At 36.4% G+C, this 26,048-nt stretch overlaps 2 protein-coding genes across 5 annotated transcripts in view; both read right to left on the bottom strand.

Moving 5' to 3' along the window:
- nrxn1b (neurexin 1b) overlaps positions 1-26,048 on the bottom strand; it is a 799,620-nt gene that overhangs the window by 487,194 nt on the left and 286,378 nt on the right. The gene's annotated exons all lie outside the window — the stretch shown is intronic.
- Positions 3,230-22,680, bottom strand: prokr1b (prokineticin receptor 1b). Of its 4 annotated transcripts, none has more exons than XR_012388710.1 (6): positions 22,345-22,586; positions 18,984-19,060; positions 16,978-17,455; positions 6,862-8,174; positions 6,092-6,815; positions 3,230-5,680 (listed from the first exon to the last, which is right to left on the bottom strand). XR_012388710.1 is itself a non-coding variant. In NM_001431076.1 (4 exons), exons 3-4 carry the CDS (start codon positions 17,445-17,447, stop codon positions 7,454-7,456), a joined length of 1,191 nt encoding a protein of 396 aa, NP_001418005.1. In that variant the 5' UTR covers positions 17,448-17,480; positions 18,984-19,060; positions 22,345-22,680; the 3' UTR covers positions 6,833-7,453. The 4 variants fall into 4 exon arrangements, 2 of the variants coding, with proteins under 2 accessions (NP_001418005.1, NP_001418004.1); XR_012388711.1 differs by having other exon boundaries at positions 16,978-17,480; positions 22,345-22,577; NM_001431076.1 differs by lacking the exons at positions 3,230-5,680; positions 6,092-6,815 and having other exon boundaries at positions 6,833-8,174; positions 16,978-17,480; positions 22,345-22,680.

Raw genomic sequence — 26,048 nt, 5'->3', positions numbered from 1 at the left:
CATTGAACTGCTTACAGCACAATGATAGGAGATGTACATGTTGTTCCTGCAGCTCACTGACACACAGGAGCACTTGTGTTTGTGCAGATTAAACCCATCTGTTTTCATTATTTTCTAGTGCTCCTCTTCTACCTTCTCTAACAGTCTGCAATCTTGAACTTGGTTCATTCAAGTGGAGTTATTTATTTGTACTGTCCAAAATACACGTCGCCTCAAAGAAGCTTTACAGACATGTTTATAATCTATAAGTCTATATTTACATCTATTACCATTGAACAATCTTAATATTTAGCTGTGTTTCATTTATGATTTTAGACACTAAATCAGAGCCACTTTTAGTGAAAAAGGCTGATAAATATGATCAACAATGAACGTTTGCAGGGTCTTGAACACAAATGACCTGTTTTATGTAAAGAGGTTTAGATATTAAATATATTTTAAGTATAGATATTTTAAGATCAATCAATTTTATTTACAGCAGTCAAATTCTTGACGTCTATTCTAAGATTTTGACCACCAAAATATTGTTATTCATCTGAGACTTTAATCAATCTTTACAATGCATGTGAACTATCTTGATCTTAAAATAACATTAAACGGACATCTAACATTGGGGTCAAATAGCGCTAATATATATATATATTTTTGGCGTGTTTTTGATGCTAATGCATTGCAGGGATACAAACTCCAGTGTAAATTTGCATTCAAAGCACTGAGATGAATTAAAAATATATAAATGGATTTGATGTCAATTTCTTGAGGTCTATTTGGCATCCAAACATTGATGCAATTTTGACCACAAAAATAACGACATATAACATATTGCAATATAAGAAGTGCATTATTCATTTGAAAGCATTAATTAAAAGTTATTATTTTAAGTTAAATTTCAATGCATCTTGATCTTAAAATGACATCAAACTGATGTCTAAAATTGGTGTCAAATAGTGTCCAAAACTATATTTTTGATGCCTATACATTGTAGGGATGCAAACTCCAGTGCAAATTTGTAATCAGTTGCATTAAAATGCATGCAAACACTTCACTATAAGGTTTCGTTTGTGAACTTTAGCTATAATGAAATAGATTTAAATAGCATGTATTAAAGTTAATTTCACTAATACTGTATTGTAACAGCCAGGCTAGGTTCTCCCTGCTCACAGTCACCTGCTTACTGATCAGCCCCGCACCTGTACGTCATAACTTCAGCCCCATAAATCCCAGCACCTCACTTCACTCAGTGTCCGACCTCATTACGACAAGAATGATCCTCATGATCAGTGTCGATTAATATTCAAAAGTTACTTACCTCTCTAGTCTCCGTTGATCTCCAGTGTCTGCTTCAGTGTGGTTTCCCCTGGTCCCTCCTCTGGTTGTTATCATCATCCCTGAGTTTGTCTATCCGTGTTCCTGGTTCTCTATTCATCCTCTGGTTCATTCCTGCATCATCCAGTCGTCTACATCCTCCTTTAATATCCTCCGTTTTGAACACTGTTTATAAATGTCTCAAGGCACAAGGCTGGGGAAGGTTACGGAAACATTTTTGCTGCTCCGAAAGTTCCAATGAGCACAGCGGCCTCCGTCATCTGTAAGTGGAAGATGTCTAACCACCAGGACTCTTCTAGAGCTGGCCGGCCATCTAAGCTGAGTGATCAGGGGAGAAGGGCCTTAGGTGATCAATAACCCGATGGTCACTCTGTCTGAGCTCCAGCGTTCTTCTGTGGAGAGAGGAGAACCTTACAGAAGGACAACCATCTGTGCAGCAATCCACCAATCAGGCATCTGTATGGTAGAGCGGCCAGACGGAAGACACTCCCTGCCTGGAGTTTACCAGAAGAAGGACTCTCAGAGCATCAGAAACTAAACTCTCTGCTCTGATGAGACTCAAACCGAACTGTTTGGAGTGAACACCAGGCGTTACGTTTGGAGAAAAGCAGGCAGCGCTCATCACCAGGCTAACAGCATCCCTACAGTGAAGCATGGTGGTGTTAGCATCATGCTGTGGGGATGTGTTTCAGCAGCAGGAGCTGGAAGACTAGTCAGGAAGACCTGCTTCAGAGTGCTCTTGACCTCAGACTGAGGCGACGGTTCATCTTCCAGCAGGACAATGACCCTAAGCACACCGCCAAAATATCAATGGAGTGGCTTCACAACTACTCAGTGAATGTCTTTAAGTGGCTCAGCCAGAGCCCAGACCTAAATCTTATTAAACATTCAGAGATCTAAAATTGTCTGTTCACCTTTGCCTCCCATCCAACCTGATAGAGCTTGAGAGGTACTGCAAAGAGGAATGGGCAAACATTCCCAAAGGTGTGCAGAGCTTGTGGCATTATATTCAGAAAGACTTGAGGCTGTAATCGCTGCCAAAGGTGCATCAACAAAGTATTGAGCAAAGCCTGTGAATAGTGATGTACATGTAACTTTACAGCTTTTTTATTTTTAATAAATTTGCAACAATTTGAAAACTCTTTTTCCACATTGTCATTATAGGGGATTGTGTGTAGAATGTTGAGGAAATCAATCAATTTAATGCAATTTCGAATAAGTCTGTGATAAAATGAAGTTTTATCAATACTTTCCGCATGCACTAACACAAACCAACAATAAAAGGGTTTATCAGTATATTACATTAACAAAGATTAATATTTTAACTAATATACTGCAAATTGTTATCTAATGATTGACTATTAACATTAATTGTAAAGTGTTGCCAAAATGCACTTCTATATTTCAAATTAATCATTGCAATTAAATAGCTAAATTTGGATTTGGACATCGAGACCATGTACACTGAAAAAAAGTGTTGCATGCAGAACTGTTGCAAACAATTTATTTGTGTTGATTTTAAACAAACAAATGAAGTTTAATAATGTTCAACTTAATTTGTTTGTTTAAATTCAGCCCAAAAAAATTGTTTACAACCACTTAACGTTAAAAAAATCGAGTAAATCCAAAGAATCATCTTTGAATATATTGAATATATATCACAGCTACATAAAAGCTGTCTGCAATAAAAATCAGGGTTTAAAAGACATGTTTAAAAGAGCTACGAGTTTGCTATCGACTGAATCTGTGAATTATGTGCGAAGTGTCCTTGGACTTGAGATAAATAGAGACCTTGCTTTTAAAGAGCATGCAGAAATACAACTTGCAGATCGAAAGGCTCATCATTACCTCTAAACTGATCGATGACGCTCCTTAAATTAATATTGGAAGACTCTAAATGGCGCTTGGTTTTCAGATTCAACTTTATTTGTCTAGAAAGCATGCAAATACTGTATCGACCAACACAAAAGACAGCAAATGTTCCAGAACTGAGGAGAAAACAAAGCTTTACACTGTAAAAAGACATCGCAAATCAACAAAGCCACATTATTCAGGAGAAAAGCTGATCTGTACCAATATCAAATGAACCGTTTGAGTGATTAAAAAACATTTTCATTTAAATGTGTAAAGACTACATTACCCATAATCCAAATAAACCTATCTACCAATCAGAGAATTAACAAGACATCACAAACGTCAATAAGAAGATCAGCATACTCTCATAAAGCATTGCGAATGGTGTTTAGTCTCTTTAAACAAATACACAACCTGACAAAAGTCTTGTCGCCTATCCAAGATTAAGAATCAACAGATAATAACAGGACTCTAGTTGATGATTTGGTGTCAGAAGTGTCTCTATGAAAGGTGAAGGCCTCTAGATTTTGCTGATTTGAGCTCAATAAATCTGATCATGTCTTGATGTTGACTGATTTGATGAGGACAGTGCGGTCTGACTCTGCTCAGACTAAAGTCTCATCACTGAACAGAAATAATGTCCAGTATAGAATATAAAGTCCTGCTGCAGTGGAGACAGAATGAATATTGTGTCTGACTCCATCATGAGCTTGGAGGACTGCATCCATACATCTCTGACATGACTCACATCACTGATTAATAAAGTCATCTGGAATGAAGAAGAAAGCCTTCAGCAGGATCCCAGAGTTCATCAAGGGTCTCTGTGTTCATCTTCAACGCCTCCTCCTTCATCAGCTCAATAATGTTGATGTCTGGTGACTGGGCTGGCCAATCCTGCAGCAGCTTGACCTTCAGGAGCTTTGATGTGGAGGCTGAAGTATGAGCAGGAGCGCTATCCTGCTGGAGAATTGTCCCTCTCCTGTGGTTTGTAATGTAATGGGCAGCACAGATGTCTTGATACCTCAGGCTGTTGATGTTGCAGATCTCTCCATACTGAATGTACCCCAAACCATGATTTCTCCTTCACCAAACTTGACTGATTTCTGTGAGAATCTTGGTCCATGCTGGTTCCAGTAGGTCCTCTGCAGTATTGGTGATGATTGGGATGCAGATCAGCAGATGATCCAGCAGAGAAATCCACCTTCTGACACTTTTACACATCATCAACTAGAGGTCAAGTTATTATTTAATACTCTTACAACTGAGATCCACCACAAGACTTTAGTCAGGTAGTGTATTTCTGTAAGTATTTAGCAAAAAACACATCAGATTATGTTGTACTACTGTTTTTAATCCACGTGTCATTCACAATGCCTTACAGTGCGAGTTTAAGAGAAAAACAAATGTGCAAAAAACTGCTGTTTTATAAACACATACGCATACAAAATACATAAATACCACATTTTACAAGAAAAAAAAACTTCTTTTTACTAAAACCATCGAAAGCACAATGCCAGTCATTATGCAGAATAATCAGCATATTAAGAAATCTAGGTAACACTTCAATTTGAGTACCAATTCTCATTATCGTGTCTAATTTTCTGCCTATTATTAAGATATCGGGTGTTTATTAGTACTTATAAAGCACGTATTATGAATGTATCTTATTCTACATTCCTTATCCAACATCTAAACCCAACTATTATTATTAATAAGCAGCAAATTAGGAGTTTATTAAGCTAAAAGTCTATTATATTAGTTAAAGGTGGCATATTATGAAAACTGAAAAAACCCAGGCAAAGCTGAATAATAAGGGTTTAGTGCATGGCTTTTACATGGTGTAAGCCATACACATACAAGTGTCCTCGTTCTCATGTAAATCCCATAAATGTAAAATCCCAGTGAAAAACAGGCTGATCTGAACAAAACACAGTTAAGTTTCACACACGATCATTAACATGCACACCTCAGACAACGTTTAATTACTAAGATTAGAAACAAAAAGATTTTTCCGCCTATTCTTTTTAATGTATCTAAGCTTATATTAAAATTACTTTGTATGTGGGACTCTTATTTTGAAAACAGGAGAGGCAGAGAGATCAAAGCCAACAGTTTAACTTATTGAATCAATGCACTCTATGACACCTTTAAAATCATATTTTAATTTTCTTATTTTTAGATGTAAATACAGGAGTAGTGCTTGTTGTGAATAACGTTTCTGCGCACTTTATTATTTTGTAAAAAATTAAATTGCCCTCAGAATATTTAATCAAAAATCATAACATTTCCACAAAATGACTTGGGCTATTAATCCTTTAGCTACGAGCCATCTGCCATTTAAGGAGGAGCTATCAGCCATTTAGGCTGGAGCTATCATTCAGGGCGGGGCTATCAGTCATTTAGGATGGAGCTATTAATAATTTAGGGTGGGGCTATCAGTTATTTGGGGTGGAGCCATCAGACATTAAGGTGGGGCTATCGATCATTTAGGGCAGAGGTTCTCAAAGTGGGGGTCGGGACCCCCCCTGAGGGGTCGCGGGACAATGAAGGGGGGTCGCCTGGTGATTTTCAAAAATCAATTAATTTTTATTAAACCTTAAGACTTACTGTATTTTATCAATAACCTACTGAAGAGAAAAAAATAGTAGTTTATAGTTACAATAAACTATATAGTTACTATAGTAGCTTATAGTTAATAGTTCTATTGGATTGCAACTTCTCGGTTAATTACATTATACTAAAGACACAGCAATACTGTCAGATGCAGCAGATTGATTTTATAACACCAGGTTAAACTTTCTAGCCCATTTACAGCACTGACATACATAAAAAACAACAACAAAGAATAGACTTGGGTCTATTGGTGTGTGTGCGTCATTGCATACAAGGTTTCTGTATTTATAACCACCACCTTAGAAAATATTGGGGGTCACGAGTCACTGGCATTGTCATTTTGGGGGTTGCGGGCTGAAAAGTTTGGGAACCCCTGATTTAGGGTGTGGCTATCAGACGTCTAGGGAGGAGACATCAATCATTTAGGATAGGGCTATCAATAATTTAGGGAGGAGCTATCAGTCATTAAGTCTGAGGCTATCAGTCATTTAGGGAGGAGCCATAAGTTATTTTTGGGAGGAGACATCAATCACTGAGGCTGAGGGTATAAACCCATTAGGGCAGGGCTATCAGTCATTTAGGCCAGGGTTATCAGTCATTTACGGAGGAGCTATCAGTCCTTTAAGGCGGAGATATTATTTATTTAAGGTGGGGCTGTCAGTCATTTAGGGAAGAGACAGTAATTTAGGGTGTGGCTATCAGACATCTAGGGAGGAGACATCAATCATTTAGGATAGGGCTATCAATAATTTAGGGAGGAGCTATCAGTCATTTAGGGTGGGGCTATCAGTAATTTGGGTCGAGGCTAATAATCCTTTAGGGAGGAGCTATTAGTCATTTTGGGAGACATCAGTCATTAAGGCTGAGGTTATCAGTCATTTAGGGAGGAGCTATCAGTCATGTAGGGAGGAGCTATCAGTCATGTAGGGAGGAGACATCAGTCATTTAGGGAGGAGCTATCAGTCATTAAGGCTGAGGCTATCAGTCATTTAGGGAGGAGCTATCAGTCATGTAGGGAGGAGCTATCAGTCATGTAGGGAGGAGCTATCAGTCATTTAGGGAGGAGACATAAGTCATTTAGGGAGGAGCCATCAGTTATTTTTGGGAGGAGACATCAATCACTGAAGCTGAAGATATTAACCTATTAGGGTAAGGCTATTAGTAATTTAGGCCAGGGTTATCAGTCATTAAGGGAGGAGCTATCAGTCCTTTAAGGCGGAGATATTATTTATTTAAGGTGGGGCTATGAGTCATTTAGGGTGAGGCTATCAGTGCAGGTCTTGTTTCTGAACTGCTTTTGTATGTCAATCTTCCTATTTTGTTAGCCACGCCCATCTTCCAATCATCCAATCGGTTCACAAAAGACAAAATCATGACTTTAATAGCAAGAATTGTACCCTTAAATTAAAGCGTGACCACAGTCTCTAATCATCAGTAATATGAGTGACGTGAAAGTCGCTGAGAGCTGTGATAAAAACAAAATGCTATTGGCTGTTTTTCAAAAAAGGGGAGGGGCTACTATATGCCCCGCCCTCTCTTCATGTTTTAGTTGAGATTACATCAAACATCAATTTAAAGTCAAAGCACTTCAATGTGACCTTTGACTCCTGTGATTTGTACAGTAAGAATGGTACCGTTAAATAAAGTGCAGCCGAAGTCTTTAATCGTCAGTAATATGAGTGACGTGACAGACGCTGATTTCTGCTCCCTTCCTACATTCGCTGTGCGTCTGCGGGTGGATGTCCGTCTCCTCTGTGCTCTTCCTGGAGGTGTAGGTGGATTTCCAGCGCAGCAGAACGATCCGCTTGAAGTATTTCACCGTGTTATTCTTGACGCTGACGAAGCAGAAGGTGTTGATCATGCTGTTGCTCATCGCGATGCACTCGATGATGTAAAAAGCCACCAGTGAGTTCTTCTCCCGTGAAATAAGCGTCGGATGGAAGTCCCGCAGGATGGTGTAACCGTAATACGGAGCCCAGCAGAGGATATAAGCCGTGAGGATCCCAATAAGCACCATCACGGTTTTCCTCCGACATCGCAGACGTTTACGAATCTGCTCCGTCTGGAAACCCGGCACGCTCTTAAACCACAACTCTTTAGAAATACGCAGGTAACACAAAGCCATGGTGAGCACCGGTCCCACAAACTCCACCGCGAAAATGAACAAGTAATAGGAGCGGTAGTAGAGCTGCTGGTCCACCGTCCAGATCTGTGCGCAGAAGGTTTTGCTGTGGTTCGCTCCGTGCGGGACTTTGGTGGCAGATGCGAAGTATGCCGACGGGATGGAGATGAGCACCGGGACGACCCACACTCCTGTGATCAAACAGTACGCCGTCTGGTGCTTCATTCTGGGCCTCAGAGGATGAACGATGGCCATATACCTGAACACAGAGACCACAGTCAAACATCTGGAGGCAAGGGATGCTTTTTAAAGACGTGTTTAATAGTCACCAACATCTTACATCTTATTTATGAATATTTATACGTCCAGTTAAAGTAAATATTACTTTATTATTGCTCATAAACAATCATTAAGCCCTCGTGCTGCAGGAATTAGGAGGTTTGCTGAAGGTGCAGCGAGGGGTTTGCATATTTAATAAACTATGGCAGTTTGCATTCACTGAACAGTACAAATGATTAATAAATCCATATGAAACAGCCCCTTAAAAGTCACGTCTTGCTTTTGTAACAAAGGCCAGCTTGTAAGTGCTGTGCAGGTAAACCTCACTCCTCTGACCTCTAAAGGTGCTTTAGTGACAGACGCTAGACGTTATGGTCTTTAGCCTCCTTGTTAGAGCAAGCGACTCCGATGCGGAAGGTCGTTGGTTCGATACAGCTTAGAGCGGGTTGGATGGTGTAGGACCAGAGGGGTTACACTTTCAGTTTTGGGCTCAGCCGCGTTTTGCACTCACACACAAGCATACCAAAAGCCCAAGTGAACCGCGCTCAGAGCCCGATTCAGCTCACTCACACTTCTCAAGCGATCCGGGAAACAGGCCTGGGCATGGTACGGATAGCATAGTGTGTGTACGCCCTTAAATTCAACAAACGGACTGTCATAATAAAGTGTGATCTTGAATTCGCTTTAAAAAATGCAGTCATGCAGAAAGGATTAAATCACATTCTCTGCTCAAGTCCTACTGCCCCAAACACATTTGAACATTGTGATTGGCCGTGCCTTCCTCTACTGTAAAGTGAGAGGCTGTCGCTACACTCAAAAAAATCAACTAGGCATGTTTTGGATTTACAAAATAAAAATTTGTCAGATTGAAAAGAACAGATCAAGTTTACATAGGTTAAATGATTAATTCATGTTATTTGAAACTGAATCAAGAAATAGTCAAATGAATTTGATCAGAACATGTTGATTCAATGAGACTGAGACGCTTCAAATCAACAACTCTCACTCTGGAGAGTCACTTGGCGCATATCAGTAGGTGGCGGTAGTGCATTTGGATGTCACCATATGAAAACAACAAGAAGAAGCATCACCGCGTGTTTTCGGCACAGTTTGGGAATTGGTTTTCCCAAGAGCTTGAATGTTATGCATGTTATGTTGTTGCCTATATGTTTCCTATACATTTTATACTTTTACATTTTGAATAGGAGTACCAAAGTGAAGAAAGCTGTTTAAACTCAATTGGTAAAAAAAAATGATGTTAACGTCCTACAGGTATTGCTTGGGGATCAGTTTTCTTAAGAGCCAAGGTTATTTTGTTGGCTAAATGTTTCTTATACATTTTATATTGCATATTACAATTTTGGATATTATATAACATTTTGTATCAGAATATGTGATTGGTGCCTGCTAAAGGCTATAATAAAAGAAATATATATATATATATATATATATATATATATATATATATATATATATATATATATATATATATATATATATATATATATATATATATATATATAAATATACGTGTATATATACGTGTATATATATATACGTATATATATATATATATATATATATATATATATATATATATATATATATATATATATATATATATATATACGTATATATACATACATATATATATATATATATATATATATATATATATATATATATATATATATATATATATATACGTATATATATATATATATATATATATATATATATATATATATATACGTATATATATATATATATATATATATATATATATATATATATATATATATATATATATATATATATACGTATATATATATATATATATATATATGTATATATATATATATATACGTATATATATATATATATATATATGTATATATATATATATATATATATGTATATATGTATATATATATATATATATATGTATGTATATATACGTATATATATATATATATATATATATATATATATATATATATATATATATATATATATATATATATATATGTATATATATGTATATATATATATATATATATATATATATATATATATATATATATATATATATATATACGTATATATATATATATATATATATATATATATATATATATATATATATATACATACATACATATATATATATATATATATATATATGTATGTATATATATATATATATATATATATATATATGTATATGTATATATATATATATATATATATATATATATATATATTAATTGATCAAATAATAAAAGATATATATATATAAAACATGTTTTCTGTCCTTTTTGTGTTGAATTACTTAATTTTAAATCTTGCTTCATAGTATTGCCATTTAAAAATGTAATTTAAACAACAATATTGAACATAATTTTGTTATTTGTTAAAGTAAAGCTTTAGTGTTACATTGAGTAAATCAGAATCATTTTAATTAGAATAACACAACACAAACATTTTGAGTCAATTAGTTGCAAAGAAGTTAGACTGACATATTGAAACCACGCTTTATCTGCAAATGTGCTTTGTGTTCATACAACATGTTCAAAGCAGTTCAGGTTTACTTGATTGGATTAGATGCATAAAGGGTGCCACGATTAAATCATGTTCATTCAACTATTTTTTTTTTGAGAAGTTACCGCCAAAACTACAGGAAATGTTCACCGTGCAAGAATGAAAGGTGTGTGAGATGGGTGACACGCAAGTGAGGATGGCAAAGCAAAAAAAAAAAAAAAAGAGGTGGACATAAGGACCTTTTTCAAACAAAAGTTTAAAGCCATGGTCACTTGAGCAGCAGTGCATTTAAGGGTGCCAATGAGTCTGATTGTGCCTGGAGCATCATTACAGGAAAACCCACCACTGATTTTATTCATCAACCACCCGCCAGTCTTTTGAACCAGACTGAAATCCTTGCAGTGCTATAGTGCTGCCCTTCTACATTTAATTCACTCACTGCTGTTCCAGCGCCTCGTTTTTAAAATGTCAATTTAGATAATTATAGAAGTTAACACCGCTCAAAGTCATTGCGCATTTCTCTGGCGTGTGGGCCCAAAATGTTAATCACAATGAAAAATACATGAAAGCCACACAAAGATCTCAGAAGTGCTTAATGAGAGGCTGTAAAATACCAAGAGAAAAGCACAAAGACTTGAATATCACAGTGTGTACGCCGGCTGGTGGGCAGGAATGGAAAATACTGAGTGATCTGTCCTGTTCAGAGTCATTTGAAAACTGTTAATAAAGCATGGAAGAAATCAAAATTCAATCATTTTCCCGCAGCTTAGTCTCTATTTCAGAGGTCACCACAGCAGAATGAACCACCAACTATTCCAGTACATGTTAAACCCTTCCTGCTGCAACCCAGTAAGGGGAAACACCCATACACATTCATTAACACACACACACACACACTCATAAACTACGGCCAATTTATTTGATCAGTTCCCCTATAGCGCATGTGTTTGGACTGTGGGGGAAACCGGAGCACCCGGAGGAAACCCACGCCAACACAGGGAGAACATGCAAACTCCAAATTGTCAAACTTCTCTCTTATTCTCTCATACTCTATTCTACTTCAGACAATATGCTGTTTACTTCAGCAAATCAGTTCAGCGTCTGTCTAAAGTGGCATCTTCAAATTAGCAGAGGAGGCTTTTGCTCAGCTGTCGATCTGAGGTTTGTTAAGATGCGAGACAGCTTGAGATTTGAGTCTGTGATTAGTTCATCACACAGAAGGGTTTTTCAGACATCTACACACTTGTGTTGTCGAACTGTTGTTGTATCGTTATATTTGTGATGCTCAATATCAATGCAATTGTGATTGTTTATATCCTCCATCAGAAGCTGTTGATATATTTCATGACGTTACACCTGCATTAAAGGCATTGCACTGGTTACCTGTCAGTTTTTAATTTTAAAAATCTCTACAGTTTGACAAAGTGAATTTAGTAGTTTGCAATAATAACGTAAAAGAATTATTATCTAGAGAAATAAGAGTGTAAAATAACAGAAAACTTGATGCAGTTTATTACAAGGTTTCTGTAGTGTAATATACAACACCAGCCCACACACTATAGCACTTTACACTATTTAAAAAGTCATTAAAGTCACTTTTTCAAGCTTATCAAGGTTAACAGTTGTTGGAGGAAAGATGAAGGTGTCAAAATGCAATTCAAAAGCATATTATAAATGTAAAGCATATTCATACATTTAAAAAATGCTTAAATATTATACAGTATGCATACAGTATATTTGCACTGATAAACAATGAATAATAGATGTGCAGCCGACAACTCTGCAGCAACTGTGTGATGCTGTCATGTCAATATGGAGCAAAATCTCTGAGGAATATTTCCAGCAGCTTGTTGAATCTCTGCCATGTAGGATTAAGGTAGTTCTGAGGGCAAAAAAAAGAGGCTCCAACCCCGTACTAGTAAGGTGTACCTATTAAAGTGGCCGGTGAGTGTATTTTTAGCGTTATATTTACTTCAGGAAATGAACTTTAGCTCAGTATACATGCTCTGCAAAAAAAGATGTGTGATCAGGTTTGAACAAACTACACTGTAAAAAAGTTGACAACTTAAAACTGTAAGGCAACTTGCTCAAGTTAGATCAGTTTAGTTTACTCCAGTTAGAGGTTAAAAGTTGAGTCAACTAAAAAAAAAAGACTGCGCAGAACAGGCCCGGATTGGCTAATCGGGAGGACCGGGAGAATTTTTTGGCCGCGAGAGCCGGTATCCAAAGCTCCAGAATTGGTTGCTCTCAGCAGTCACTCTTTTTAAATTAATTTATTTATTTACTTGACCACAGCCTTTTTATTCATTATTTTACCGCAGCTCTACTCCTCTATTCTATTGTCTCTGTTGTAGTTCAGTGGATAGCAAGTTAGTTTTAGGCACCGCGGACCCGGGTTCGATCCTTGTCTGAGTAATTTTTATTTTTTTTATTTTTATTGTTAAGACATATAATACTGTTAGGGTTGTTGAACATTTAAAGTTCTAAAGCAGTTTTTTTCTCAAAAAAAGACGTGATAGTGTAATTAGAAACTGAATTGGAAATGACCTTATTTTAATATAGTCAGTCATGAACTGAGGTGGGCCGGTCTGAGGCTTGAAACTCCAGGGCTGAAAAGGAGTCCCACTCCGGCCCTGGCGCAGAAAGTTGACTTACAATTTTAAGTTGAGTTAACTCTTACATGTTTTACAGTGTAATGACTGTGTGAAATGTCTTATTTAGATGTAGCATCAGGGGAAATTTTACGAGATATTCAGATTTGAGGAATGAAACAGACCTGACGTCACACTGCTCTGGAAATAGTAGAGGAGCTGAAATGTATTTTCTTCTTTGAGCCCATTTGCAGCTCTCTGATCTAAGACTAATTTGCACAGTAATATTGTCGGTGTTTCCTAATGCTTTATTCCATTACATGCTTTTAGAGGAGAAAGTGCATTATTATTATTATGATTTCCTCAAGCCACCTGTAATACATGCACCAGAGAATATGTTAAAAAAATACCTGCATAAAGACATTGTGTGTTTGAGGACCCGAGGGAATCACATATGCTATTAGAGAAATATTCCAGACAGGCTTTCTTACGCCACCATTAACAGTGAAATGGGTTGAGGTGAGAAAAAAACACACAGAGCATAACTCAGACTCAAACTTCTGAATGTAGGAGAGGTTTTCAAGACTGATGAACATTTTTTAATGAAGCCTGTATTTATCTTTCGATGAAAAGACAGCTTTGCATTTGAATCTAATGGAGTTTAATTGTGCATGATATTTTCTCACTGTGTGGATGATCATAACTTTTAATGTTTATTATGCATTATAGTTTTAATAATTTAAGTGATAATGGGGCAGCACTGTGATTCAGTGATTAGCACTGTGGCCTCACAGCAAGAAGGTCGCTGATTCGAGTCACAGCCAGGTCAGTTGGTGTTTCTGTGTGGAGTTTGCATGTTCTCCCTGTGTTGGCATGGGTTTCCTCCGGGTGCTGTGGTTTCTCCCACAGTCCAAACACATGCGCTATAGGGGAATTTATTAACTAAATTGGCCAAAATGAGTGTGAACGAGTGTGTATGGGCATTTCCCAGAACTGGGTTACAGCTGAAAGGGCATCCGCTGTGTAAAACTCATGCTGAAATAGCTGGCGGTTCAATCCGCTAGTGGCTACTCCTGATAAAAAAGGAACTCAGCCGAACGAAAATAAATGAAGTCATAATTAGCTATCATCATTCTGCAGTTCTGAGTGTGCCTCACACAGGTGAGTGGGCTTGACAAACCACCTGTAGAAAACACACTTTTTTTTTAAAATCTCTCTGACACTTCAACCAACACTTGCACTAGTTTTTGCACATTTACACCAAACACTTTCTTACAATCACTCCATATCTATTAATAAAACAACAACATTAAAATAGTCAAATAAAAAACATTGTGCATTCATGAAGTCTGCTTTCCACAATGTGGAACCACACTCAGAAATATTCTTCTCTCCAAAAAGGTAAATAAAACACTCCTCCTTCTTTATCTAGCATTTAATTAATTGTCTGAACTGTTCCTCTGTATAATCAGCACTTGTTAAACTTAACGCATGACCCTGCCTTTCCAAATAAATGCGTATAAATGGAGAGAAAAGTTTGTGAAACTTCACTTATTAATTAACCTTATGAACACTCTCAGCAGTGGTCATTTGAACTGGAGATGGATGATGATGATGATGATTGAACATTTTATTACAATCTTAACAATTTACATTTACATGTAAAGAATTAGATATTGATTATTTCTTAGTTGGGGATCTTGACAAAACTTTTAGAAAAGAAAAAAGCATATGTAATTCTACTAATTGACAAATTACAATCAAGTAATTAAATATACAATATTGCGTTTACAACAGTCTGACAGCATAATCAAGTATATAAAAAAGCTAATCAAACGCGGAGTCTCAAAACTCTTTTGTATTATAAACTACTTTTCTCCACCATTTCTTCACATCTGCAGCTGACATCAGAACAGCCAGCCTGATCAAGAGAAAATGCAAGTATTTTACCTTTTGACAGTTTAGTGGCTATTTCATCATTCGTAAATTGTACGATTTTAAAAAGGAGGTGTGGCACCTAACCCCAGGGCCAGAGCAAGCTGAACTGCCGCTCTAGGCAGAGGACGATCACGCCGCCCTCAACCCCAATGTGAAAACGAAAGTGACTGGTTATGAAAATGAACTGAGGTGTTGCGGACCTCTATTCTGCCGCCCTATGCGCGGATATAACTGAGGATGCGCGGTTGCTGAGGGAGGGAGGTGTCGCGGACACCGCGCTCTCTATTCTGTCGCCGTCTACGCGGATATAACCGAGGCGCGGATTTAACTGAGGACATGCAGGTGCTGATGGAGGTGTCGCTGACGCCGCCCTCTTTATTCTTGCGTCTATGCGCGAATATATCTGAGGACGTGGGTGTTGAGGGAGGTGTCGCGGACATAACTAAAGACGGGGGTGGTAAGGGAGGTGTCGCGGATGCCGCCCTCTCTATACTGCCGCCCTAGCCGGCCGCCTAGGTCGCCTCTATGGACGCGCCGGCCCTGCCTAATCCCACCCCTAAACCTAACCGTCATTAGGGGATGAGCAAATCGTACGAAATTTTACGAATCAGATCGTACGAATTCATTTGAATTAGCCCCTAAATCAAAAAGTTAAGAATTGCAGTGAGATTGTGTTCAGAAGCTGCTGCTCATTCACTAACGTCGTTGCAGCGCTAGTGTTTGAATGATTCTCTAGCGTAATGTCTAAAGTGATGACAAAACTGCTGATTTTGCACACATTTTAAGATTATAAGGCTGAACAGCATGAAATGCCATCAGTCTACAGAGATTTCCCAATATTTCTCTGTCAGAATATCACATTATTACCATGGTATGAATGCAGCACTACAAAAAATAAATGAGAGAGACGACTTAGAAAGTCATTTATATGTTTGTTTTATATGTTCATTTATATGTTTGATGATTTGATCAGCTGTAGTTTAAAATGACGCTGTTTTTCTCCTCTAAGGGCTTATTATGCGTTCTCTGTCATCCTCTTGTGGATGAACATTGTCAACCGTCTTTGTTCGAAGACAGTCTAATAGCCGCTGACTTGCTGTCTCTCAGAAATTATAAATATTTTGAAAATAGGCTCTATCCTTATAAATGAATTGTATAGTTGCAATCTAAACAACTACACAGCCTCAAAAGTGCATTATGTTGCCCAACAGCTGCAATATGTCAAACTGTAAAGTGTCCTCTGCTTGGTGCAGAATATCACACGCCCATCAGCCAATCAGATTCAAGAACCAGACAGATCTGTTGTATAAATAAATATATAAATAAATTATTTTTTAACAATATTTATATGGAGAAACTCTTATTTTCCTTGTAGATTAGATCTTTAAATGTAAAACTGACTTTATTTTATTTTATTTGAAATGTTATTGCTATTATTAGCTCCTTTACGACTTGTTTTTCCCCCATTGTCAACACAATTACCCTAGTGAAGCCTTTAAAGTCCCTTTAAGCTGAACACTAGTGTCTTGACGAATATCTAGTCTAATATTATGTGCTGTCATCATGACAGAGTTATTAAACAAATCAGTTATTATGAGTTATCAATGATTAGAAATGTGTTGAGAATTAAAAATATACATACATTTTTCTTCTAACTAACTGCAAATGTTAATCTTGTGCATGGTTAGTATACAGTATGTAAATCCCACTGACCTGTCGACAGCGATGGCCAGTAAGGCGTTGGTGGACACATACAGAGACACAGTCCTGAGGTAATTAACTGAGGCGCACAAAACCTTCCCATGATCCCACGACAGCTGCTTGACCACATAATAATCCACCAGGAACGGGCAACAGACCACGGCCACGATGAAGTCCGACACGGCCAGGTTGGCGATCAGCAGATTGGTCAGGTTTCTGAGCTTCTTATATCGGGCCAGAGTGGCGATAAACACAAAGTTTCCGAATCCGCACACCAGCATGATGCAGACCAGAACCACACCGATGACGATGGTGGCCACAAAATAGGCCAGGCCCTGCGTGGTGTCCGGCATCTCCTCCGCCGGGACCCCGTAGTCCATCATGTCGTAAAAGTCTGTGTAGTCATGGACATCCAGAACAGGAACGGGACTGTGAGGACTCACGTATACAGCTGCCACGTGGCTGATATTGGCGTCCTGCATGGCTGTTTCTGTGAGATGCAAAGTAATTAGGTACTGTAAATAAAGAAACACACAATTTATTTTCATTCAATTCATAACTCAAATTAAACAGTGGAGTTTTGAATCTATTCAGTTGGTTTAGCACTTTTAGCTTAGCTTAGCATAGATCATTGAATCGGATTAGACCATTAGCATTACGCTCATAAAGAGAGATTTGGTCATTTTCGTATTTAAAGCTTGACATTGTTTTATCTTGTGCGATGACAGATCAAAAGTGAAAAGTTAATTCTTTTACATTTTTGGAGCAAGATGCTAATGGTCTAATCTGATTCAATGACCTATGCTAAGCTAAGCTAAAAGTGCTGCATAATATCAATAAAATAGTAACTTTTCATTTTTCCGTTGGTCTTAGTGTAACTATGGAAGTGAATATTTAAATATGGGAATTATAAAAACTCTTTGGTCATTTCTGATCAAAATGCTAATGGTCCAATCTGATTCAATTATTTATGCTAAGCTAAGCTAAAAGTGCTGTGTAATTACAATAAAATAGTAATTTTCCATTTTTCCGTTGGTCTTAGTGTAACTATGGAAGTGAATATTTAAATATGAAAGTTATAACAACTCTTAGGTCATTTTTGAGAGAGATGCTAATGGTCTAATCTGATTCAATGACCTATGCTAAGCTAAGCTAAAAGTGCTGCATAATATCAATAAAATAGTAACTTTTCATTTTCCATTTTTCTTAGTGTAACTATGGAAGTGAATATTTAAATATGGGAATTATAAAAACTCTTTGGTCATTTCTGATCAAAATGCTAATGGTCCAATCTGATTCAATTATTTATGCTAAGCTAAGCTAAAAGTGCTGTGTAATTACAATAAAATAGTAACTTTTCATTTTTCCGTTGGTCTTAGTGTAACTATGGAAGTGAATATTTAAATAAGAAAGTTATAACAACTCTTTGGTCATTTTTGAGAGGGATGCTAATGGTCCAATCTGATTCAATGACCTATGCTAAGCTAAGCTAAAAGTGCTCCCGTCAGACCCGGAAATCATCTGAATGAAATAAAGAATGGAAAAACTCTGTTTAACACTAGAGGAGCTGTAGAATGTCTGTTTTTACAACTAAATATTGGTTCAGAAATATTTATTAAATATAAGTTATGTATTCAGAGATGCAGAGAAATTGCATATATATAACTTTATAACTTTATTCAAATATTAAAAGCTAGATTTGTCTAACAATTGCAGAAAGAAACATTAAAATGAGTAATACATAACATCAAATTATGCTATACACGAAATTTGACGTCATTCATTTGAAATATATACATGTAAGGAAAAAATACATAAAAAATACAACTAGAACATTATACTCGACTTAAATTGAAAGTAATATAGTGTGATTACTATTATCCATGCATTGAGGTTTATAGGGATTTTAAGCTATTAAATTACCATTTGACTAATTCAGCTACTTTTCAGATAAAATACTTTAAATACAATTTTATTGTCGTAATTAGTAATAAACAATTGTTTTTGGAGTAACTCACCCAACACTTGTGCTGAAGCTGTGAGGTGTTGATCTACTGGTCAGTCAGCGCTCATCATGATCCAGGATACTTCTTGCCTTTTCAGATTAATAAGTTGGAAGCCATGCATAAAACACAAAACAAACACTGATGCCTTTTCAGGATAACTGGAACATCGACCTTATTCTGCAATGCAAAGTCTGCTCGTTTTGCGGTTGTTTTAAAACTTCAGATTTTGTTTCCTCTGGGAGAAATGAAACGACAGAAAAAAGGTCAAACTGTTTTCTGTGCAAACGAGTGTGTTCATGACTTTACATAAAAAGTTGAATAATGTAATAAGGAACTATCAGCATCAAGCAGTATAACAACCTGTTTAATAATGTCTAAAAAGATTCAAACGGCTCAATAGTGTGATGTTGTAAAAATTAGGCTTATGATAGTATCAGATTTTCTTCTTTTTTTTTTTGCAAGTAAGTGATGACGCCTTTATAACACAGTCTTGTCCTATAGCTGCACCAAAAAAGTTACTTCAAAAGCCCCATCTGATCAAGTACGATGAATATAAAGATAACAATAAAAATACACATATTTGCATCCACATCGACTAACAATAGCAATCTGTTTAATTTTAGTACGTTTTTTTTTTTTTTGCATTACCCCTTTGTAACCAGCAGGTGTCCACAGAGTGCTGTTTCTAGCACATCTGACCACTGAATCCAGCTCGTGTAATCGATCTAATATTCAAACAGTCAATTTATTGAAACTACACTGAATACCTGATGTACTTTTATTTTTATATTTCAATTCCCAAGCCTGGCTTGCATATTTCATCTATTTTAATCATCATTTTAGAAATTTTAAATTTGCTGGAATGTAAGGTTATAAAGCCTTATGGCCTCAGGAACAAAGGTGAATTTATATCTAATGCTCTTTTAATAGATATAAACTCACCTTTGTTAAGTTTAAAGTATTTTATTTATGGGTCTGTCTTTATTGTTGTTTTTAGTAGTATTATTATATTTATGAAGTCACTGTGAAGCATGCTGGATTGTGTTTTTTAATATTGTTTGTAAGTGATTTGTTTTTGTATGTGTTTGTTGTGTCATCATGCTACTGTCCTGCCCCTGGTTGGATTAATAAAGTTGTTAAACTTTAACTTAATTATTTTCTATGCTATAACCAATTAGTTCCAAGATATAGTTATAGACGATAGTTCATTTCTGATCGAGATGCTAATGGTCTAATCTGATTCAATGATCTATGCTAAGCTAAGCTAAAAGTGCTGCCTAATTGCAAAAAAAAAAAAAAACAGGAGTTTTTCATTTTCCATTTTTCTTAGTGTAATTATGGAAGTGAATATTTAAATATGAAAGTTATAACAACTTTTAGGTCATTTTTGAGAGAGATGCTAATGGTCTAATCTGATTCAATGACCTATGCTAAGCTAAGCTAAAAGTGCTCCCGTCAGACCCGGAAATCATCTGAATGAAATAAAGAATGGAAAAACTCTGTTTAACACTAGAGGAGCTGTAGAATGTCTATTTTTTCAACTAAATATTGGTTCAGAAATATTTATTAAATATAAGTTATGTATTCAGAGATGCAGAGAAATTGCATATATATAACTTTATAACTTTATTTAAATATTAAAAGTTAGATTTGTCTAACAATTGCAGAAAGAAACATTAAAATGAATAATACATAACATCAAATTATGCTATGCACGAAATTTGACGTCATTCATTTGAAATATATACATATAATGAAAAAAATACATAAAAATACAACTAGAACATTATACTCGACTTAAATTGAAAGTAATATAGTGTGATTACTATTATCCATGCATTGAGGTTTATAGGGATTTTAAGCTATTAAATTACCATTTGACTAATTCAGCTACTTTTCAGATAAAATACTTTAAATACAGTTTATACAAGATACAAATCGTTTAATTATCTTCGAAAAGATGGCTTTAACATCAAGCAGAGTTCTCTGCAGCTTTATATTGCATGAGTCTAAATTGTTTCTCTGCATCTTTTTACTCGTCATGAATGGTTTTGTTTCGGGTTAGTTGAATGTATCTAAACGTAATTATTTGAGTCAGATTTTACAAGAAGACTCCATAAGGTAATGTAATAACTATTAGGAACTAATAATGATTTCCCAGAGATGGGTTGCGGCTGGAAGGGCATCCACTGTGTAAAAACTTGCTGGATAAGTTGGCGGTTCATTCCGCTGTGGCGACCCCGGATTAATAAAGAGACTAAGCCGACAAGAAAATGAATGAATGAATGAACTAATAATAAACAATACATTTACAGTATTTATTAGTTCAACATTTAATCAAGAACATGCTTATTAGATGCTTTTAAATCTATTTCAAAGATTCACTTTCACTCTCTAGGCTTTGAGCTATTTGAAATCTGTATTTCAGTTTATACATACATTATTTTTCTCTCATATGTTATACAAATTTTTATTTTATTGTATTTGTATTACTGCAAAGCACTTTGAATCAACTATGGTTGTATCAAACTGTGCTCTATACATACAATTTGTCTTGTCCTTGTCATATGACGGACAATAAGTGGAAACAAACTAAATACTAGTTTACTACAGTGCACACTGTACAGTTTATCAATTCACTATAAAGTCAATATACTGCAAAAATGCTGTTCCTATAAGAGTTTTGTCTTATTTCTAGTCCAAAAATATAAAGATGGGAAATCAAGATGCAAAAAATAGTGTCTAGACTTCAGAAATGCAACAACAATTGGCTAAGCAAAACAATCACATACGTCACACAATCACAAATGAAGAAAAAAACTCACTTAAATTTGGACATATTATTTATAAAAACAAGACAATATGTTTTTTTTTGTCTTAAAAATGCTTCTTGATTTAAGTAATTTGTAGATATTTAGACTAGAAACAAGACAAACACATTATTTCAAGCAGTTTTTTGCAGTGTACTATGGTAGTATGGTGCTGTAAGGTAAATATTGTAATAATCCTACCACATTATATTGTAGTGAATACTGAAATATACTACAGTAATTTTATCACATATAGTAGTTAGACATATACAATAACCGTGTAGTACTAAACACTGAAATATACTACATTCTGACAGATTATGCACTGAAATAAAAAATAATTCATTAGATTTACTTTTTGTTTTTAGTACTAAACAATTAATATAGGCTGAATTTAAAGAAATTAAATGTAGTAATGTTCAACTTCATTTGTTTGTGTAAATCCAGCACATATAAATAGCTTGCAGTCACTTACCTTAAAAAAAAACTATAGTAAATCTAATTAATCGTTTTTATTCAGAGTGTGACATTATCTGCTAGGATTAATATTAAGTTTAGCTTACCGACTTTGAAGCTGTGTGATTGAGAGTCATTGTGTCCGCTGGGCTGCGTCCGTCTCATTCAGACGCTCATTCTCTGTGCAGAGTCTTCATCTTCTCTCTCCCTCTTGTGGCAGATGTGAAAGTCTTCCAGCACTGATGTGTTTATTCCTTGTCTCTGTTCACTGTGCTGAGTGTGGATGTGTGCAGTTCCTGCTCATGAGCAGCAGTGACGCGCTCTCCAAACTCAAGAGACCCTAAGAGACGCGCGACAATACAGACAAAGCTGTGCACTTATTATTACACACCATTTCATATGATCACTGGATGCAGTTAAAGCCACAATTATTTGCCCTCCTGTGAATGATATTGAACAGATTCAGGAGTTGTTCACAGTGTTTCCTGTATTTGTATTTGAATATTTGTTCTTCTGGAGAAAGTCTGATTTGTTTTATTTGGGCTAGAATAAAAGCAGTTCTTAATTTTTTTAAAGCCCTTTTAAGGTCAATATTATTGGCCCCTTCAGCAATATTAGTGTTGAATTGTCTCCGGAATAAACCCCTGTTATACAATGATTTGCCTAATTACCCTAACTTAACATCAATAACCTACACTACTTGACAAAAGTCTTGTGGTGGATCTCAGTTGTAAGAGCAACCAACACAATCTCACGGCAATTCGTAACTTTTTGCATTTAGTGGCTAATTCGTATGAATTCGTACGATCTAATTCGTACAATTTAGTACGATTTGCTCATCCCCCAATGACGATTGGGGTTAGGGGTGGGGTTAGGTGCCACGCCTCCTTTTTAAAATCGTACAATTTCGTTTGACTGAACTCCTACGAATTTGTACGAATTAGCCACTAAACTGTCAAAACGTGAAATGCTTCTGTATTCTCGTGAGATCAGGCTGGAGCAACACATAAAAACTTGACTTCAGGTTGATCATGAACCGCCAACTATTCCAGCATATGTTTTACATCTTCCAGCCGCATCCCAGTACTGGGAAACACCCATACACACTCATTCACACACACAAACAATCATCCACTACGACCAATTTAGTTTATCAATTCATCTTTAGCGCATGAGTTTGGACTGGAGAACATGCAAACTCCACACAGAAACCTTCTAACTGTGAGGTCACATATCTAACCACTGAGCCACCAGCACAATCTCACGGCAATTCGTCACTTTTTGATTTAGTGGCTAATTCGTACGAATTCGTACGATCTAATTCGTACAATTTAGTACGATTTTCTTGTCACCCAATGACGGTTGGGGTTAGGGGTGGGGTTAGGTGCCACGCCTCCTTTTTTAAATCGTACATTTTCGTACAACTGAACTCGTACGAATTTGTACGAATTAGCCACTGAACTGACAAAACCTAAAATACTTACGTTTCCTCGTGAGATCAGGCTGGAGCCACCAAATCACCCCTATACACATATACAAGCCAAAAATTCTTCATACCCCTGGCAAATTCTGACTTAAATTTACTATTATTAAATCAGAACTTTAGATATGAGATTTGGATCGGATTCTACCAAAAGATAATAAGACGATGTACGAGAGGCATCACTGTGAAAAGCTTCTTTTGAATAAAAACTTTAAGTGAGAATTTTCTGGTGACATAAACAATTTCCACCTTACATATCTATATACTCCTTTTAATTTGCCCTTTTCTGTTGACCTCTATTTATTAATCCATTTAATCTAGTTTGAAGAGGTAACTGCAGGAACTAACCTGTCAGACCCTAATTGAACAGTAAACAGTCTGAGTCTCTACAGCTAAACTGAGCGGCATTAAACTAAAGCAGAGCAACAGTGGCTTGTGTCACGCTTTCCTAACTCTTCATTCACAGATACGAGCGACGCCACAGTCACTCCATCAACCCTTCAGACGCTTCAATTAAAGAGCAATAGCACTGTCTGACGAGCAAACGGATGTTTATACAAGCAATGAACAATTGATCAGTGAATATTAGCACTGCATCTCCTTTACATTGCTATTAGAGAGCAGACAACTGCTGAAGCACATCTATACCGTGTAGATATAGAGAGACATTTTAGACAAATTCTGGATAACACTAATGATTCAAACCGCAAAACATGCTTCTACTTAGATGTTTTGTCTTGTTTCTATTCTGAATATCTACAAATATCTTAAATCGAGAAGCATTGTCTGGACAAGCAAAACATGTTGTGTTGTTTTAAGAAATAATGAGTCAACATTAAGTGAGTTTTTCATTAAAACAAGCAAAATAATCTGACAATGGGGGAAGAAACATAAGATTACTTCGCTTACCCCAATGGCAGATTATTTAGCTTGTTTTAAGAATAAACTCACTTAACTTTTATGTATTATTTTTTAAAACATGACAACATGTCTAGAAAATGCTTCTTGATTTAAGAGTTTTTAAATATTTTGAGTAGAAACAAAACAAAAACTCAAGCATTTTTGCAGTGCACTAGCTAATTTTAAAGGAGCCGCCATGTTTTAATACACAGCCAGGAGATTGCAGCGTAAATATATATACATATAATAACGAGCCATGGTCAACCCAGGCTCAAACAAACCTCGTCGTCGTCTTGATGAACAGCCAAAAAGCCAAGAAGAAGAGCAGATTTACCCTGTGCCACGTAGTTTTTTACGAGCCAGTCGGTAGCGCGAGCGGTTTCACTTTCTTGCTTGCGCTAGCCGCACGTCTATATCTGAAATAACAAACTTCTTGAGCTGACGATAATAATGTACGCTTGATTATTGACGTGCTTTTAAATCCCGATCCTGTCAGAAGCTGAAAAACGCGAGAATGAAGGGCGAAAAAACAAAGGAGACGCCGGAAAAAAGGAGCACATTATTTCTTCAGCAAACGTGAACAAAGTGCCTTGTTTTAATTTGTATCATCAGCTTTTGGACTAATATGAACTGGGAATGACTCTCTAACAGAGGCTACATGTGCTGCTGAAGATTACAGACACAGATGAGAGGTCTGCTCTGACTGTGGCCTATATTTCGTTTTGTTTTGAACCTAAATGAGGACTAAATGTCTGCTCTGTGCAGTCCTTCTGTAATTGGTAACATATCGGAGACTGTAAGGGTCTGTCTACTTTATTCTTTGGCTTTCGTATTTGTCTTTTCTGCTTTCTGGAACCGTTTTTGCCGCCCTCTGCTCCTCATTGCATCTCAAGTCCACAGACGTACAAGGCGAGCCACTGAGCAAACTGGTAACAGCAAGAAAGCCAGTCACATGAAGATAAGCGCTCAGCTGGTAAGCACGAAAAGGAACGGCATCATACCGCCCTGTAGCGTTTGTTTTAAAGACGAAATGCAGCCATACGTTCTTCTGGCTACACAATTCACGATCTCCAGAAATGTATATAGAGGTACGTTTTCAGAATGAGCCTATGTTTCATAAATGAGCACACCCCCTTTTAAAAATGAACATTTTAATCCATTTCTTTTACTGTGTTCACACCAGACGCGTCAAATTCTCTTCAGAACAGACGCGGATTTGCGTGATGGGCAGGGCTTCTGTCTGCCCGCTGACTCTAGCTTCATAGCTAAATGGCTAACATGGATTTTATGAAGAAAATAACAGTGTTTATGTGCTTTATTAAGGCTGAAAAACAACGTCGACACGTTTAGGGCCGTGTCTGAGTCCACTAAATCCTTTCAGAGGTGCATCCAGCTCTCTGAGCTCCTAAACTCCTCCAGAAACTGTAC

The sequence above is a fragment of the Danio rerio genome, chromosome 13, assembly GCF_049306965.1.
Source record: "Danio rerio strain Tuebingen ecotype United States chromosome 13, GRCz12tu, whole genome shotgun sequence".
NCBI lineage: Eukaryota > Metazoa > Chordata > Actinopteri > Cypriniformes > Danionidae > Danio > Danio rerio.
The sequence above is the reverse complement of the archived record's forward strand: the minus strand, read 5'-3'. Positions and strand labels throughout refer to the sequence as shown.